A 15401-nucleotide genomic window follows, 5' to 3' on the forward strand; every position below is an offset into this window, starting at 1 on the left:
GGGTTTAATGTCTATGAGTTACTATTTTAAGGTTATGGATTATGGGTTTAGGGATCATGGTTTAAGGGTGGTTTAAGGGTAGTTTAAGGTTGGGGTTTAAGGTTTAGGTGTTAGGGTTCATGGTTCATATTTTAGGATTTAGGATTTAAGGATTAAAAGCTTAGGGTTTAGATTAATTAGTGTTTTTAATTTATATGATAAATATTCTCTTATATAATTTTAAAAGAGATAGTATTAATTTTAAAATATTGAATTAATTATCATTATAGTTTAGGGTTTATAGTTTAGGGTATATTATTTAGGGTTTAAAGTGTATGAGTTACTATTTTAAGGTTTATGGATTATGGTTTATGGTTTAAGGGTTGGGGTTTAAGGCTTATAAGTTTGGGGTTAAGTGTTATATTTTTAAGGTTTAGAGATTATGTTTATGATTATCCCCGGTAAATGTTTCTTTTTCTAACAATGGTTTAGTGTACAATTGTATATATGAACTTTAATTTGATCCAGTTCCTGTAAATTATTAACACAATTATTGATATAACATCATTTTATATTTATATATTGCATACATAAATATTTATATTTATCCAATATAAAAATATATTATTGATATATTTATTTTTAAAACGTGTATGATTTAAATCAAAATTAAAGTTTCAACTATACATTTAAACCATAATTAGAATTTAACTGTCTACAATTACATATTAAACTGAAATTCATATATAATTCGAAATGTATCTCTATCAAAATTTAGGTGTATACATATAATTAAATGTCATTTATATAAAAATCTAAGCAACTAATGCAGACCATACTTAAAAGAATAATGCTTGTACTCTTGTGTCATTTTGTATTTTTTAATTCATCGATTTCATTTTATTTCATTAAAGTTTCCTTTTGTATTTTATATGATAATTTAAAAATTATAAAAATGCTCAAAAAATTAAAAATTAAAATTAAAAATTAAAAACTAAAAACTAAAAAAACAATATTTAATATTTTAGTCTATATTTTAGTTAAAAAGCTAAATATTTAAAATTAAAAAATTCTAAAAATGATAATCTTATCACAAAAATTTTGAAAGAAAAAATAAAAAATATTAAAAATGACAAAAAAATTAAAATTAAGCAATAGTGACATTTTTAGGAAAAATGCCACAAAAAGTGGCGTTGTTTTTTAAAACGCGCAAAAGGTGAAATTAAAATCCCGCTCAATCCCCTAAAATAACTTTTGGTTGCCCGCTCGTTGCTTTCTCTTTTTCTCAACAGTTAACAGACTTCAATTCATTCACCAAAGTATAGCACCTGACAAAATCGTTTCCAATTTTCCATTTTTCATTTTCTTCTAAAACAAAAACCCCATTGTTGCAAACTGGAATTTTGTGGAAACTGAGTCTCTCCCTTTTCTTTTTCTCTTCTTTTGGCTCTGGAATTTGAAAAACGAAAAAGAAAAAAACAGGATGAGTACTGAAGCAGTTAAGAGAAGCACCACCGGAGCTCTAACGGTGAAACAACGAAAAATCGATGAATTGAAGCCTTCTCCGGCGCTTACTGCAGAACCCAAGAAAGTTATCATCAAAAGCGCCGACATGAAAGACGACATGCAAAAAGAGGTTGTCAATATCGCCATCTCCGTTAGCTCTTTTTATCTACCTTACAAGATTCCTAATTTTTATGGCTTTTTTATTGGAATTATTTTCTGGGTTTTTTTCATTTGATCTTGACTTGTTAGTAAATACTGTAAATTTGCTGACTTGGAGTGGTTTTTCCTTCTGGGGCTTTTGAGTAGGCTTTCGAGAAGAACAATGTAAAGAAAGATGTAGCAGAGTACATTAAGAAAGAATTCGACAAGAAATATGGACCTACTTGGCATTGCATTGTTGGTAGCAATTTTGGTAAACCCAAATTTCTATTAGATTCAATTTTCATGAAAAATAGAATCCAAGATATCTGTTATTTTTAAGCAATGCTGTTGTTTTTACTTGAAAGCAAGCAATGTCAAAAACAGGTCCCAACAAGACTCTGCTTCGTTCACTGGGTCATCGCCATTTTTCGGATTTAACTGGAACAAAAGCCAAACGAAACTATGCTAACAATGTCTCTGAGTACAACACTGTCCTCGCTTCTCTCAATGCCAAACGAAGGTTCTGTCGTTTAACTTGTTGCTTTGTTCGGGTCTTATTTGATGTCTTTGTTTCTATTTTGTTTATCTATAGTCGGAAGAGGGTTTTTTTTTTTTTACATGCATGAAGTTTCTGATTGACCATTGCAGTTCTTGAGGTTGTTTTGGTGGCAATGATCTATTTAAGTAGATAACAATACCCCTCAATCTGTTCATAATGTACCACGCGTGTTTAGTACAATGTTCAATTCTTCGAATCTTCTTTTGATGGTTGTACAATTACACTACGTTTACAGGCAAAATATAGAAGGAAATATTACCATGTTCATGCATTGATAAGTATATGATTTTAGATTTATCATTATCAATGCAATATGCAATCTTTTTATTCTATCTCTTATACTGATCATTTATGTTTGAAATTAATTGATCTGCTTTTCCATGAAAGATTCCTTTCTTAATCTTTGTTTATTTATTGTTTTTGTTCATTTTTTAAAATGTTATAAGGGAGTTTTGTTATCGGTACTTGAATTGACAATTATTTTTGTAAGAGGTCAGTATCCATGTATTATTTTGTGTGTAGGATTTAATACTATCCTATATTCCATATCTTTACTTTTGCATGTTGGTTCTTTGATGCAAATCTGATCTTCAATTGATTAAATTGTATGAACTAAATCTGGGTGTGAATATCATATAAACTTTGCTTTTTTGTCTGATTCTAAGACCTGCTAAAATCCTTTATTTACCTAATCTGCAATTTGAAAGGAGCTTTGGTTCTTGGGTAAACTGTACTTATTGTTTGCTCTTATTCTCACCCTCCATCCATGAATTTCTATATTTACATGCTACTTCACAATTAATATAATTTTATAATTTGTTGGTAAATATTGAAAGAGGACCCAAGGTACGTACTAGGATTTTCTTTTCTTTTCTTTTTATAGATCTAATAATCTAAGTACAACTTGATTAGAGTTGGTGCTTGGAAATTGTTCTGCTTGAAATTTTTGTTGTCATGTAGGTACTTAGAAAACATTTTGTTGTGTCCAGGAAAATGGTGAAAATGTGCACTCATGTGTAGACAATTTCTTTAGGGGTTGATTCTTTACCATTGTTTGGTAACTGAGGGTCGACAAAATCCAATAATGAACTATTTTCTTAATGCTTTGGCTTAGCCTTTTAGCTTCTGCACAACTGTGGCATATCTTAGCCTTTCTCTATAAGATTGGTTCAAATTTCTTTTGCCTTTTGTTTGAAAGTATTTATGCTTATATTATTTATCTAAATATTATCTAACCAATTTTATGGCAATTCTGTTTTGGATAATTAAGCACCACTTTGAGTGCATTTAAAACATATTTCTTGTTCCAACCCTTTAATTCCTCCATCTACTCAAGCAATTGAAATAATAACTTATGAGCAGCACTATCAGCTATTATCAATTAAGTTAATATAATATATTTACTAAAAATAGGTTGGGTTATTAACGTGGAACCTCTTATTACTTCAGCAAGTAAAATGCTATCCCAAGCTTCTGCTTTTCCCATCCACATTTTCTTTAGGTAGGAGTCTTCATGATAGAAATAGGTTAATTAATTTTCTTATTCTTGTTGAAATTTTTGAAATTTTAGAAAAAAGGGGAATGTTTAATTTTTACTACCAAACAGTGCAATATTGTCTTTTATTCAATTTATTTTGCACACGAGATTCTATTCTCAAAAAAATAGATAGCTTACATACCTTTGTGTAGGAATGCTCATTCTTTTTTTTTTGGGGGGGGGGGGTCATATAATACCTATTTTATCCTTTGAAAATAAATTAGACGTGGATATAGTACTTGTATGCTTGCATGCTTAATAATATTAGCTTTATTTGGATTTCTTGAATAAAGAGTGAATCTTGAGTCATGGAGTTCTTCAAGAACCATGGCTAATGGACTTGTTAAATTATTTATTCTTTAAATAATGCTTATATTTCATTATTTGTGCCTTAACTCATAACTTATAACTCACAATAGAATTCTTTTTTTTTGTGTGTGTTTATCCTTTACCAGCAAAGGCAATAGAAGATATTATGTTATTGAATGTAATCCAGTAGTTCGCAAAGGACTTGAGAAAACTGTAAGTAGTCTTTAATAGATGGCACTTAACAAGCATTCCATTCATAAACAGTAACCCCCTTGAATAAATTTTTCTACTTGAAAGCATGTGGATATACTAATATCGCTTGTGCAAGCAGGCTAAGCACATGGTTATTCCTTATATGTCGATGTTACTGCCTCTACAAAACTGGACAGGGTATGTACTCAAGGTCCTATCTTTGTACAGTTTATTCCCTGATGAACTTTGTGATACTTTGGCAGGTATGACCAATGTGCTTATTTGTTTTTACCATCATATGTACTCAAACTGTTTTTACCAAGGTGCTTATTTCATTTAATTTAATATGTAATTACATTTTTTATTCATTTTTTATGAATATTTATTAAATATTATATTATTATTTTTATATAAGATTGTTGTTTTAATTATATAATAGAATAAATGTATAAGTTTGAGCTTAAAACTGTTGTTAGTTTTGTTCCAAAGTTAATTTTTTACCAGAACATGCTCTGTATCTATTATTTTGTTCCTTGAAACAACTCCTTAGTTTTTTATACTAATTGCTCCTTGAAATAATTCATCTCGTTATGTGCACAAGTATTTAAATGTTTATGATCGCAGCTGGTATTTATTTTTATTTTGCAATAGAAATTATAGCTCTAATTAATTTATATGGAGGACAAAATGAAATGAAAAAGGTAGAAAGAAAGGAACTCTAGCTGTCTCAAGTCCCTACTAAATTTCAGTGCTCTAGTAGTCCGTTTGGCAACTTAGGAACATTTTGAGCTAGCCTATATGTATTGAAAGCATGCCCTATTTTTCTTGACTTATTGTCTTGCAACGTTTAGATGTTTTGTTGTTTTTATTAATTAGCACTAGCAATGATCTTGGTTTTCAAATTTCAACATCCTAATAGCATGGTTTATCAGGTTTAGGTAAGATCAATCCTTGGTTGTTTAATCTTGCTGTTTCGGGTTCGAAGAACTGTATGAAAGAAATCTGTTAAATTGCTGCTATTAATGAGGTCCAGAAGTGAGAAAATTGATGTTTGAAATATCTTTGTATGGTGGATTGAATGCTGCTGTATATTGTTGCTCATTACCGAATTAATACTGAAACTAAGCTAATTAAATGGTGGATAATTTGCTGTCAATTATAATGGAAATGACTATTAAATGTTTAAAATTCATTTTATTTAATTGATGGATGCTGTTGTTTAAATGCTGCAAATTGAAGTGTTTAAATGCTGTAAATTGAAGTGTTTAAATGCTGTAAATTGAAGTGTTTAAATGTTGTAAATTGAAGTGTTTAAGTACTGCAAATTGAAGTGTTTAGTTGCTGGAAATTGAGATGTTTTATTGCTGTAATTGAGTTGTATAAATGTTGTTAATTGAGATGTTAAAGTGCTGCAAATTGAAGTGTTTAAATGCTGTAAATTGAAGTGCTTAAATGTTGTAAATTGGCATCTGTTTGTAGGTTCATTGGCATCTTCTCCTGATGACAGTGTAGTTTATCAAGCTTTAAACTTTGCATTGTCCTCCGAGGTATTAGAATTCCTAGTTCAAAACTTAGCAATTTGTCTTTTATAAAAGACCTTTGCATTTTCAGTATTGTTTAGATTTGCAAATAAGATGTTGTATTTGGACTTGCTGTTTGTAAAAGACTTGTTATATTTTACTTATATCTTTATATTTAATCTAATTTTTATTATTTATTTTAGTTTTGATTCTATATTTTATTTTTATTTCAATATTTAATAACTTGAGTTCTAACTTTTGGATTTTAATTGTGTTATTAATTTATTATTTTAAATTCTAAATTTGAATTAATCAATTTTTATATTTAGTTTTAAAGTTAAATTTTCATAGAAAATTTAATTTGATAATGAATTTTAATAGAAAATTTTTATATTTATATCATGGATATTATTTTTCTCAATATTTTGATAATGAATTTTAATTTTCATGACCTTTATAATATTTTATAATAATTTTTTTAAATTTTATGATCTTTAGCGGCGTTTGTGGGACTAGTGTCACTAAAGGTTATGACCATTAGCGACGTTTGTGGGAAAAGCGCCGCTAAAGGTCATGACATTTAGCGGCGTTTGTGGGAAAAGCGCCGCTAAAGGTCATGACCTTTAGCGGCATTTTTTTAAATAAACGCCGCAAACTTTAGCGGCGTTTGGAAAAGGGCCGCAAATAGTTTTAGCGGCATTAAAAGCGCCGCTAAAGGTAAAAAAAGTGTCGCTAAAGATAAAAAAAAGCGCCGCTAAAAGTCTGTTTTCCCGGTGGCTTGGGATCAAGATATAACATAGGTAAAATTTTAATTTTTGAAAATTGTTTATTTTTTCCACGAATAAACGTTAGATTTATTGAATCATTAATCCATCATATTATCTTTATTATTTGTAATATTTTGAAACAGCCCTTCCCCAACAAAAAGAACTCCAATTTCTTAGAATTGGAGGGGATGAAGGATTTATATAAATTAGGTTTTTTTGTTTTTCATGAGAGAGAAAGAGAGAGAGAGAGAGCAAAGACATTTTCAACTCAAGCGTACAAATTATGCTTATTCTTCTGCAATTTTCCTCTACTTGACCTACCACATGCTTAGCCTCTACAAAATCCCGTTCTAAACCTCCACACAAAGGATATATAAAAAATTGTTGCATGGCCACAAGTCTCTAGCACGAATGCAAGCAAAATCAAAGTAAACCCAAGCTTTTAGCCCATGCAGCTGTAGGCACGACCTTTTTCAGTGCCAAAGCGACTTCGAGGTTGCTAGAGGATATGTCAAAAATCAAAGGGCATCTAATCAGGGAAAAAAATCAATGGCCTGAGACCTAACGAAGCTGCTGACATCAGTGATTCGAAGCAGAAGTATAATTAACAAAAAAATATTTATTTAAAGTATGCATAAACCCATAGTTGTTCAGTTCGATGCCATTAAGTAATCATATATAACATTCATAATGTGCTGTATTAAGCAGGTTTCCAGCTATTCTCAGATTCCTTTTGCCCCCGAGATCACCAATTAAAACATAGACTGCAATTCAAAAAAAAAAAAAAAAGATTGCTAATAAAAAAAAAGACTGACAAAACGTGTGAGTTAATTTCCTAAAGTAATAGTTTTAACAAAAATGATTTGTCAATTTTCGAAAAAACTGAATTCATGCTTATTTAAGATATATATATCATATAAGCCGGCAGAACTTTGAGCGAACTATTTAATTTCTCCATATTATATATAGTCTCAACCCACCAAATTAATATGAGCAAAACTTAATTAGTTTAATGATGAAAATCAATCAAGTAATCAGCATTCCAATAATTGAGTCATTTCCTTTGGAACCATTATCGTGGTTTTTGTGTATAAAGATCCTTCTCTTCCGTGGAGTCATCAAAAACACCCAAGCTACCTTGTGCAGAGAAACTGAGGAAATGGGAAGCTGCTGCTCTTCAATATCAATGGCAGCTCTTCTCATCCTCGTTCACTTTGCAACGCTCCTAAACTCGGGTTTAGCAGTTAGGGAACTCCTTGGAATTCAAAAGAACACCGAGTTCATCAGGACATCATGCGGTACAACGACAGACCCTGGCCTGTGCATGACCACATTCTCAGGCTATGCATCCAAAATCCAAGCTAGCCCCAAATTGTTGGCCAGCACTGCGCTCTCTGTCACGCTTAGCACCACGCGTTCTAATTCAACAGTCATTGTAAAACTCTCCAAAAGCCAGGGCCTAAAGCCTAAAGAGATTGCATCCATCCGTGATTGCTTGGAAGAACTGAAGGATTCAGTGGATGAGCTGAACAGGGCTTTTGCGGAAATGGGTTCAGGTGGAGGCAAAAGCTTTGAGCTCCGAATGAGTGATATAGAGACATGGGTGAGCGCTGCTTTGACTGATGAGGACACTTGCATGGACAGCTTCTCTGGAAAGGACATCAATGGGAATCTCAAAACTACTGTGAGGAGACAAATTGTGAAAGTTGCACATCTGACAAACATTGCCTTGGCTTTTGTCAATCGCTATGCTGCCCACCCATAAGTCTTAATTAATTGTCATTTCCCTTTAATTAACGTTATGTTGTGTTATGTTTTGTGTGTGTGTTTGCTTAACACACTGCACTGCACTGCACTAGACTACACTTGTGCTCTCTGCTTTATGTTTGATTTTAGTCTTGGTGGGTTTGAGTTCATATCTATCAATTTTAATCTATCATGAATTGTAGGATATCCAAATAATCATGTCATTGCTTAATTGAAACCATTAGTTTCGACTGATGTTCTTTACTGTTGTATATTTAATATAAGAATATTATAGATTAAATATTTTCAAATAAAATACAAATTCTATATAAATATATTTATGCAATATATATATATACATATATACAATAATATTTATATTTAATTATAATTAAAAATGAAAGAATGACAAGATTTACTTGGAGTGATAATTATAATTTTCGTCTTACACTTAAATGATACAAATTTAAATATTATCATCACTTCCTTTAATATTATAATATATATATATATATATATATATATGTGAGTAAGTATCTTTTGGAATTTTTGAAAATAGACTTTGGTTCCATCTGTTTAAATGAATTTCAAATTTAAATTTTCAAAATTTCGTTCCATCCGATAACTATGATTGAATTTTCTTTAGACATAAGCTATTGGAAGCCTTTCTAACATGAAAGATTTCATATTGTAATAATAATAAAAAATGGGGAAGTGTTTTTTTGTCTAACATGAATGGTTGAACTCCTTTAAAAGAGACACTTAGGCCTATTGTTAGACAATGTTGGATAATAATTTTTAAGAATAGGAGTTTATAATCAATTTATTATTCTCGAATTGTTTTAACTAGTTAAAATAAGGTGATAGTTATTAAGATAAAGATTAAGTTATTTTCTTGAGATGATACTCGCCCTCTCAATTGTAATAATTAGTATAAAGAGATTTTATTGCATGTCATCCCTAAAGATAAAACAAGCCTAGTTATTTCCTCTATGTCTTGCTAACCTACACAAATTAAAAGGTTAATGTTGGATCTAGTGCTCTAAGTGTAGTATTTTTATTTATATACATTTATATTTTTTCAAACAAATGAGTTTAATAAAATTTTATCATGAATTACATTAATACCCTTTGTACATTGTCCTAAATGGTTTTTTGCAAGCAAAGAAAATGAAAGCAAATATTAGCTTACTGGTTATATAATGTTTAACTAACACTAAGTGGTATTTCATGGTCAGATTACAATACGGAAAGACAACTTATATTAGTAAATAAACCTCAACATGTTTTTAGTCTAACCGGAAATGAGAAAACCGATTGAAAGACTAATATATCGTCTATCAAGTCCAATTAGGGAGATGTTTTGTCTTGAGCATCGAAGCGGATGACTCCCAAAAGATAGAGACATATATGTGACTGACTGGACTGATAATACATTAGACAAGACCCAAGTAGAATAGATCCTGAATCCGTTTATGGATTTATTCACTTGTGACGTTCAAGGTGTGGCATACCTTAATCTTGAGTGGATGATAAACTATGTATGTGGAATTAATAAGCCAATACATGGGTAAATGATATCCTCTCGTTGAAATTACATGATAGATGAAAAGTAACCGTGGCTGCGGGTCGATTGTCTTTGTGATGAATGACTTAATTACTATTTGATTATAATTTATTTTCATAAAGAAACTTGTAATGGTTACTATGAGATAAAATAGAATCATATTAGGATAGCGAATTTATCTAAAAATGATTAAGGATATCCTATGAATGTAACACACTTATGACAAGGTCATTGGATGAGCACTGATCAAGTAGCTTTCGTAATGGTATGTTATTAGGGAGAGATCAGTCACGATACTATTGTTGAATGACTTCGTGACTAAATGAATTTATAATTAATAGGCGAAAAATTAGAACTTAATTATAAATCATTTGAGCCCTAATTATATATGTCCAATCGGTCCTTCCACTAGCTCATTGAAACAAAAAAAAAATGAATTGCATGTTGAATCAAATGAACATAAATAGATAAGATGTGATAAAGTTTGAGAAATGAGTTATATTCGGAGATAAGTGTGGTTTTTCAGTGAGTATGAAAATAACCCAAAAATTAATTTAAGTTTTTTAAATTATTATTTAATTAAATAATTGAAATTTAAAAATTAAATTAAATTAATTGGTCATTATGAATTTGTTGAAAGTAGATGATGATTACTAAACTAACTATAATTACGATAAAGGCAAGCACACCTATCGAACAATAGTATAGCTATGATGAGTAGGGAATATTGTATCCACGAGGACTAAAAGTACTAGTAATTACCGTTTTTCTATTATTTAGCTGATAAATTGAAGTGATTTTTTTTAATCTAATTTAACTAATCTAATTTAACTACGAACGCAACAAAGAATGAAATGGTAAAAATAACCGAAGAAAACCAATGAGAAAGACAATACCCAGGAAAGAATCCACTTAGACTCCACCTATTATTCTGAATCTGAACTAAACGATTTATTCACTTGTGTCTTGATCTATAGAAATCCCTAAATTATGTTAATATCTCTTTTGAGAGTAAGAACAACTGACTCTAGGTTGATTAATTGAAATCTCTTTCTAATTAAAACCCCTATCGTCGCATTAACTCGATCTATGGATTCCCCTATTAGATTTGACTCTAATCTAGTAGATTTATGTTGCCCTATGTCTAGGATTGCATGCAAATTCACTCAATTATTCTAGATCTACTCTTAACAGGGAGTTTTATTCCACTAAAATAAGCACATTAAACATGAATTAATATCTCAAAAAATATTAAAACACGAAATAAGCATACATAATTGAGAATAAGAATCAATAATTTATCATGTAAATCAGAAATCAAATAATAAGATTCATCATAGGTTTCATCTTCCCTAGGTATCTAGGGAATTTATTTCATAATATGGAATAAAAACATCTCAAAGTCAGGAAAATCACAAGACATAAAGTAATTCAATTAAACTTCGAAAGAAGTCAAAAGGAGATCTTCAATCTTGAAGGATATCTGCTTCTGAGTTGGCGCTGATGGTGTTCTACGAGTGATTTCTTCAATCTTCTTTGAATGCCCCCTTAGATCTTCTTCTAATTGATATTTATAGACTTTAGAATACTCAATAAGCCTAAAAATTGGGTTTTTCCTCGTGTCTGGGAAACAGGGAGTGATATCGACATGGGCTGGCACATGGGCGCGAGGCCAGCCCGTGTGGAAATGCCTATGTAATACCCCTACCCGTATTCATTGCCGGAATAGGGTACGAGGCATTACCGAGTTTACTTAATTAATTTTTTTATATTCAATATAGCCCTTTTATAAATATCTAACCTTCCTGTAATATTAAATCGAGACCAATCCACATCAACCAAATCAATTCAACATATTTTTATGATAGATTCATGCATTTATATAAAATAACGTCATCACATATCTATAACTGTGTTTGTTAACCATACTAATGGCTAACTTTACATTCATTTCACGTTAACATTTACTTTGTTAGCTTATACATGCCATTGATTTCCAAAATAAAGTTTCTTTATATACCGAAATCCGAGGTTGACAGGTGATGTGTCTCGACCAAATCCGACCTCCGAGCTCTTAACACTACAAAACAGGGAAAAAGGAAGCGGGTAAGCACTTTGTGCTTAGTAAGCTCATGTAACAAGAATTATACTTACCTAATATTTTCAATACAATATAATAAACATTCATATATCCATTCAATGCATTATTACCTCGACATGCACAAACTCAACATTCAAGTTAGTACAATAATTTCCATGTATCAATAATATATATATATATATATACCATGATTGATGTACTCATCAATACCATGATTTTCATTCCTTATTATTTTCATATTTATCCCGTTGAATTTATCGAATTTCAATGGATTTTCAGAGGTACACTTTTAGTGTACAATTCGAATCCGTCAATTCATATTCATGTGCGACATTTCCATTTCAGAGAGCACACTCCATGAACCTCAACCTTGCAATGGGATTACAGTCGAGCTAAATCCTCGCAATATAAACTCATAGAGTATTGTCGGGATTACCGGTCGAGCTAAATCCTCAACGACAATTACTCTAATGAGCTTGGATCTGAATTACCACCCGAAGCTAAATTGAGACCCTAATTCGGATTACCCGTCCGGCTAAATCCATTTTACACATATTCTTCGGAGGGCTATATCAGATAGGATCACCCGTCCGGCTAGATCTTTTTACCGTCAATTCCTTTTCGAAATCCATCGAATTTTCCTTTCATTCAAACGGATTTCTTCCCATTTTATCAAATATATCAATGTTTCATAAATTTTCATACAATGAACATTCAAATCATATTCATATCAAAACATACAATCTCAAGTAATTTAAGAATATAATTCAAGTTACACGAACTTACCTTGATACTTGATTGCAAACAGTAAAATCTATTAATCCCGAACTTTTCCTTTCCTCGATCTAGCTTCAGTATTTGAATCTTCTGGATCTAAATAAATAAATTTAATTATCAATTTAATACATTTCATGTTCATATGCAACATTCTCTATAATTCAACTATTATTTATAGTTCATTTAAAGCTGTCTACTTGAGTCATAGTCACTAAATTATTTATAACTTGAGCTACGGAAATCGAAATTAAGATCCGTTAATTTTATATGAAACTAGACTCATATATATTTTTACCATAAAATTTTCAGAATTTTTGGTTTAGCCAATCAGTACAGTTTATTCTTCAAAGTCACCCCTGTTCTGTTGTCTAATAGTTCTGACCCTTCTTCACTAAAAATAAATTATCTCTTTATACAGAATTCAAATGATGTTCTTGTTTATTTCTATTAAAATAGACTCATTCAGAATTCTAGACATATAAATTTAAGTCCCTAATTATTTTTATTCAATTTTTATAATTTTTCAAAGTCAGAACAGGGGAACCTGAATTCATTCTGACCTTGTCTCACAAAATTCATTATATCTCAAAATTTACAAATCCATTGCTTACAATATTTCTTCTATGAGAAACTAGACTCAATAAGCTTTAATTACATATTTTTTCATCTTCTAATTCGATTCCTACAATTTTTGGTGATTTTTCAAAGTTAGTCTACTGCTGCTGTCCAAACTGTTTTAGTGCAAGCTGTTTATTACCATTTTTCCCCTAAGCTTTTAATAAATGATAATTTCGTCCCTACTCAATTAGCCTCTCAATTGAGCTGATTTTTATCAATTAACATTTTATTCTATCACCTTAAACTATTTTACAACCTTTAGGAATCAGAATTTCAGCAATAGACTTTAATTCCAAACATTTTCACAATTAGGTCCCAAAATCAATTTCCATTGAAATTGCCTAATAAAATCATCTCATAAACAAATTAAAGCTTTAATTTCATTCTATTTCATCATAAACTTACAGAACTCAACCATGGTGACTTTAAATTTCATCCATGAAATCAAAAACTAATGAATTTAATAGTAGGATCTAGTTGTAAAAGTCTTAGAAACACAAAATTACAAGAAAAAGGCAAGGATTAACTCACTTGGTGCAAAATTATGAAATACCAGCTTAGAGAACCGTCCTATGGCGTTTTTAGCTGCTGGAATTGAAGACAAATGAAGAGAAATCTAGATATTTCCTATTTAGTCCTAGTTTTATTTAGTTAATTTTGCAATATTCCAATTTTACCCTTAATTTATCAATTTTTCTGCTGATTGCATACCCTTGCCGGCCAGCCCAAATAACTTTTGGGTCTAATTACCTTTTAAATCCTTTCTCATTAGACTAATAAGCTATTTAATTACTCCAGCAACTTTTACACCTATTACAATTCAGTCCTTTTCATTTAATTGACTACCCAAACATTAAAATTTCCTAACGAAATTTTAATACCACATTAATAACATTTCATAAATATTTATAAAATTATTTTTTGACTCGGTTTTACGAGATAGAGGTCCCGATACCTTATTTTACCCAATTTCTTCAATAATTTCTTTTTCGAACTAATCACTAAATCGATAAAATTTTCTTATCAATATTTTCATACGATTTTCCTATCATATAAATTTTCAAGCAAAAATATTAAAATAAATTTTTCTTTAAATCGGATCTATGGTTACGAAACCATTGTTCCGATAACCTTGAATTTAGGCCATTACAGCCTAGGCCGTGTGGATCTTGGAAACAGCTCTATTCGTTCGATTTTGGCTCGTTTTTCACTCCTTTTACTCCCAAATGCTCTCCTAAGTATAGATATGAATTTAAAGGATTAGGAGCATCAAATTCACTAATTTACATCATCAATTATCCAAAAATGCATTAAGAATGGGATTAAAATATGTTACTTTTACAAGTTATCAGTAGAAATTAAATATATTTTCGCATAGATTTTTTTTACCGTAAAGTTGCCATGATTTTAACAAAATTAAAATTGGGTTGAGAAAATTATTTAATTAGAAAATTAATTACTTTAAATTAATTTAATAAATAATTTTATTTTGGGAATAGAAAAACATGTATTGAGTTGTATTAAGTTATAAAATGATGGGTTACAAGTATAGGAAACACATATAATTGGACATGATAGGGAAGAGGCCCAAAACCCCCTCATAACAAGTACGTGGGGTGGCAACCCTAGTAAAATAACCAGGGTTAGTTGCCCCTCTCTCTCTCTTAATTCAATAAGGGGATTGTTTTTCTATTAAATAAAAATTATTTGTATTCTACTAATTCAACTAGGATTTCACTTCCTCTTCCTATAAATATATGGCACGGGCTAAAACATACAACAAGTTATACACAACTTTGAGATATTGTTATTTTGCCCAAAAATAGTCAAAATTTATTTCTAAGTATAAATTCTATTTTATGGGAATAACAATTCTATCGGTTTCTATAAGAGAGAAAGATTTACTTTCCTATTGAAAGTAAGAAAATTATTCATGATTCTATGTTTGATTCGTAATGGCTTGAGCCCACACTTGAAGTAGTTCGTGGTACAAGAATAGCTGAGAAGACAGTTCGGTTGAAAGCCAGGAATCCTAGGATCTGTCTCACTCAAAGTACAGGTACTTTTCGAGAAAAATTTATT

At 30.4% G+C, this 15401-nt stretch overlaps 2 protein-coding genes across 7 annotated transcripts; both read left to right on the forward strand.

Moving 5' to 3' along the window:
• Nucleotides 1-1194: 1194 nt before the first annotated feature.
• On the forward strand, nucleotides 1195-5938 carry LOC108468434 (uncharacterized). Of its 6 annotated transcripts, none has more exons than XM_053018263.1 (7): nucleotides 1195-1615; nucleotides 1792-1897; nucleotides 2011-2146; nucleotides 4178-4244; nucleotides 4363-4421; nucleotides 4487-4546; nucleotides 5703-5864. In XM_053018263.1, exons 1-7 carry the CDS (start codon nucleotides 1463-1465, stop codon nucleotides 5722-5724), a joined length of 603 nt encoding a protein of 200 aa, XP_052874223.1. In that variant the 5' UTR covers nucleotides 1195-1462; the 3' UTR covers nucleotides 5725-5864. The 6 variants fall into 6 exon arrangements, with proteins under 6 accessions (XP_052874223.1, XP_052874222.1, XP_052874224.1 ...); XM_053018262.1 differs by lacking the exon at nucleotides 4487-4546 and adding an exon at nucleotides 5156-5250 and having other exon boundaries at nucleotides 4363-4486; nucleotides 5703-5809; XM_053018264.1 differs by lacking the exon at nucleotides 5703-5864 and adding an exon at nucleotides 5156-5245.
• A 1569-nt stretch (nucleotides 5939-7507) lies between these two features.
• On the forward strand, nucleotides 7508-8578 carry LOC108469364 (21 kDa protein-like). Its single transcript, XM_017770254.2, has one exon. The coding sequence runs from the start codon at nucleotides 7523-7525 to the stop codon at nucleotides 8273-8275; it is 753 nt and encodes a 250-aa protein (XP_017625743.2). The 5' UTR covers nucleotides 7508-7522; the 3' UTR covers nucleotides 8276-8578.
• Nucleotides 8579-15401: the final 6823 nt, after the last annotated feature.

Source organism: Gossypium arboreum, chromosome 8, assembly GCF_025698485.1.
Source record: "Gossypium arboreum isolate Shixiya-1 chromosome 8, ASM2569848v2, whole genome shotgun sequence".
NCBI lineage: Eukaryota > Viridiplantae > Streptophyta > Magnoliopsida > Malvales > Malvaceae > Gossypium > Gossypium arboreum.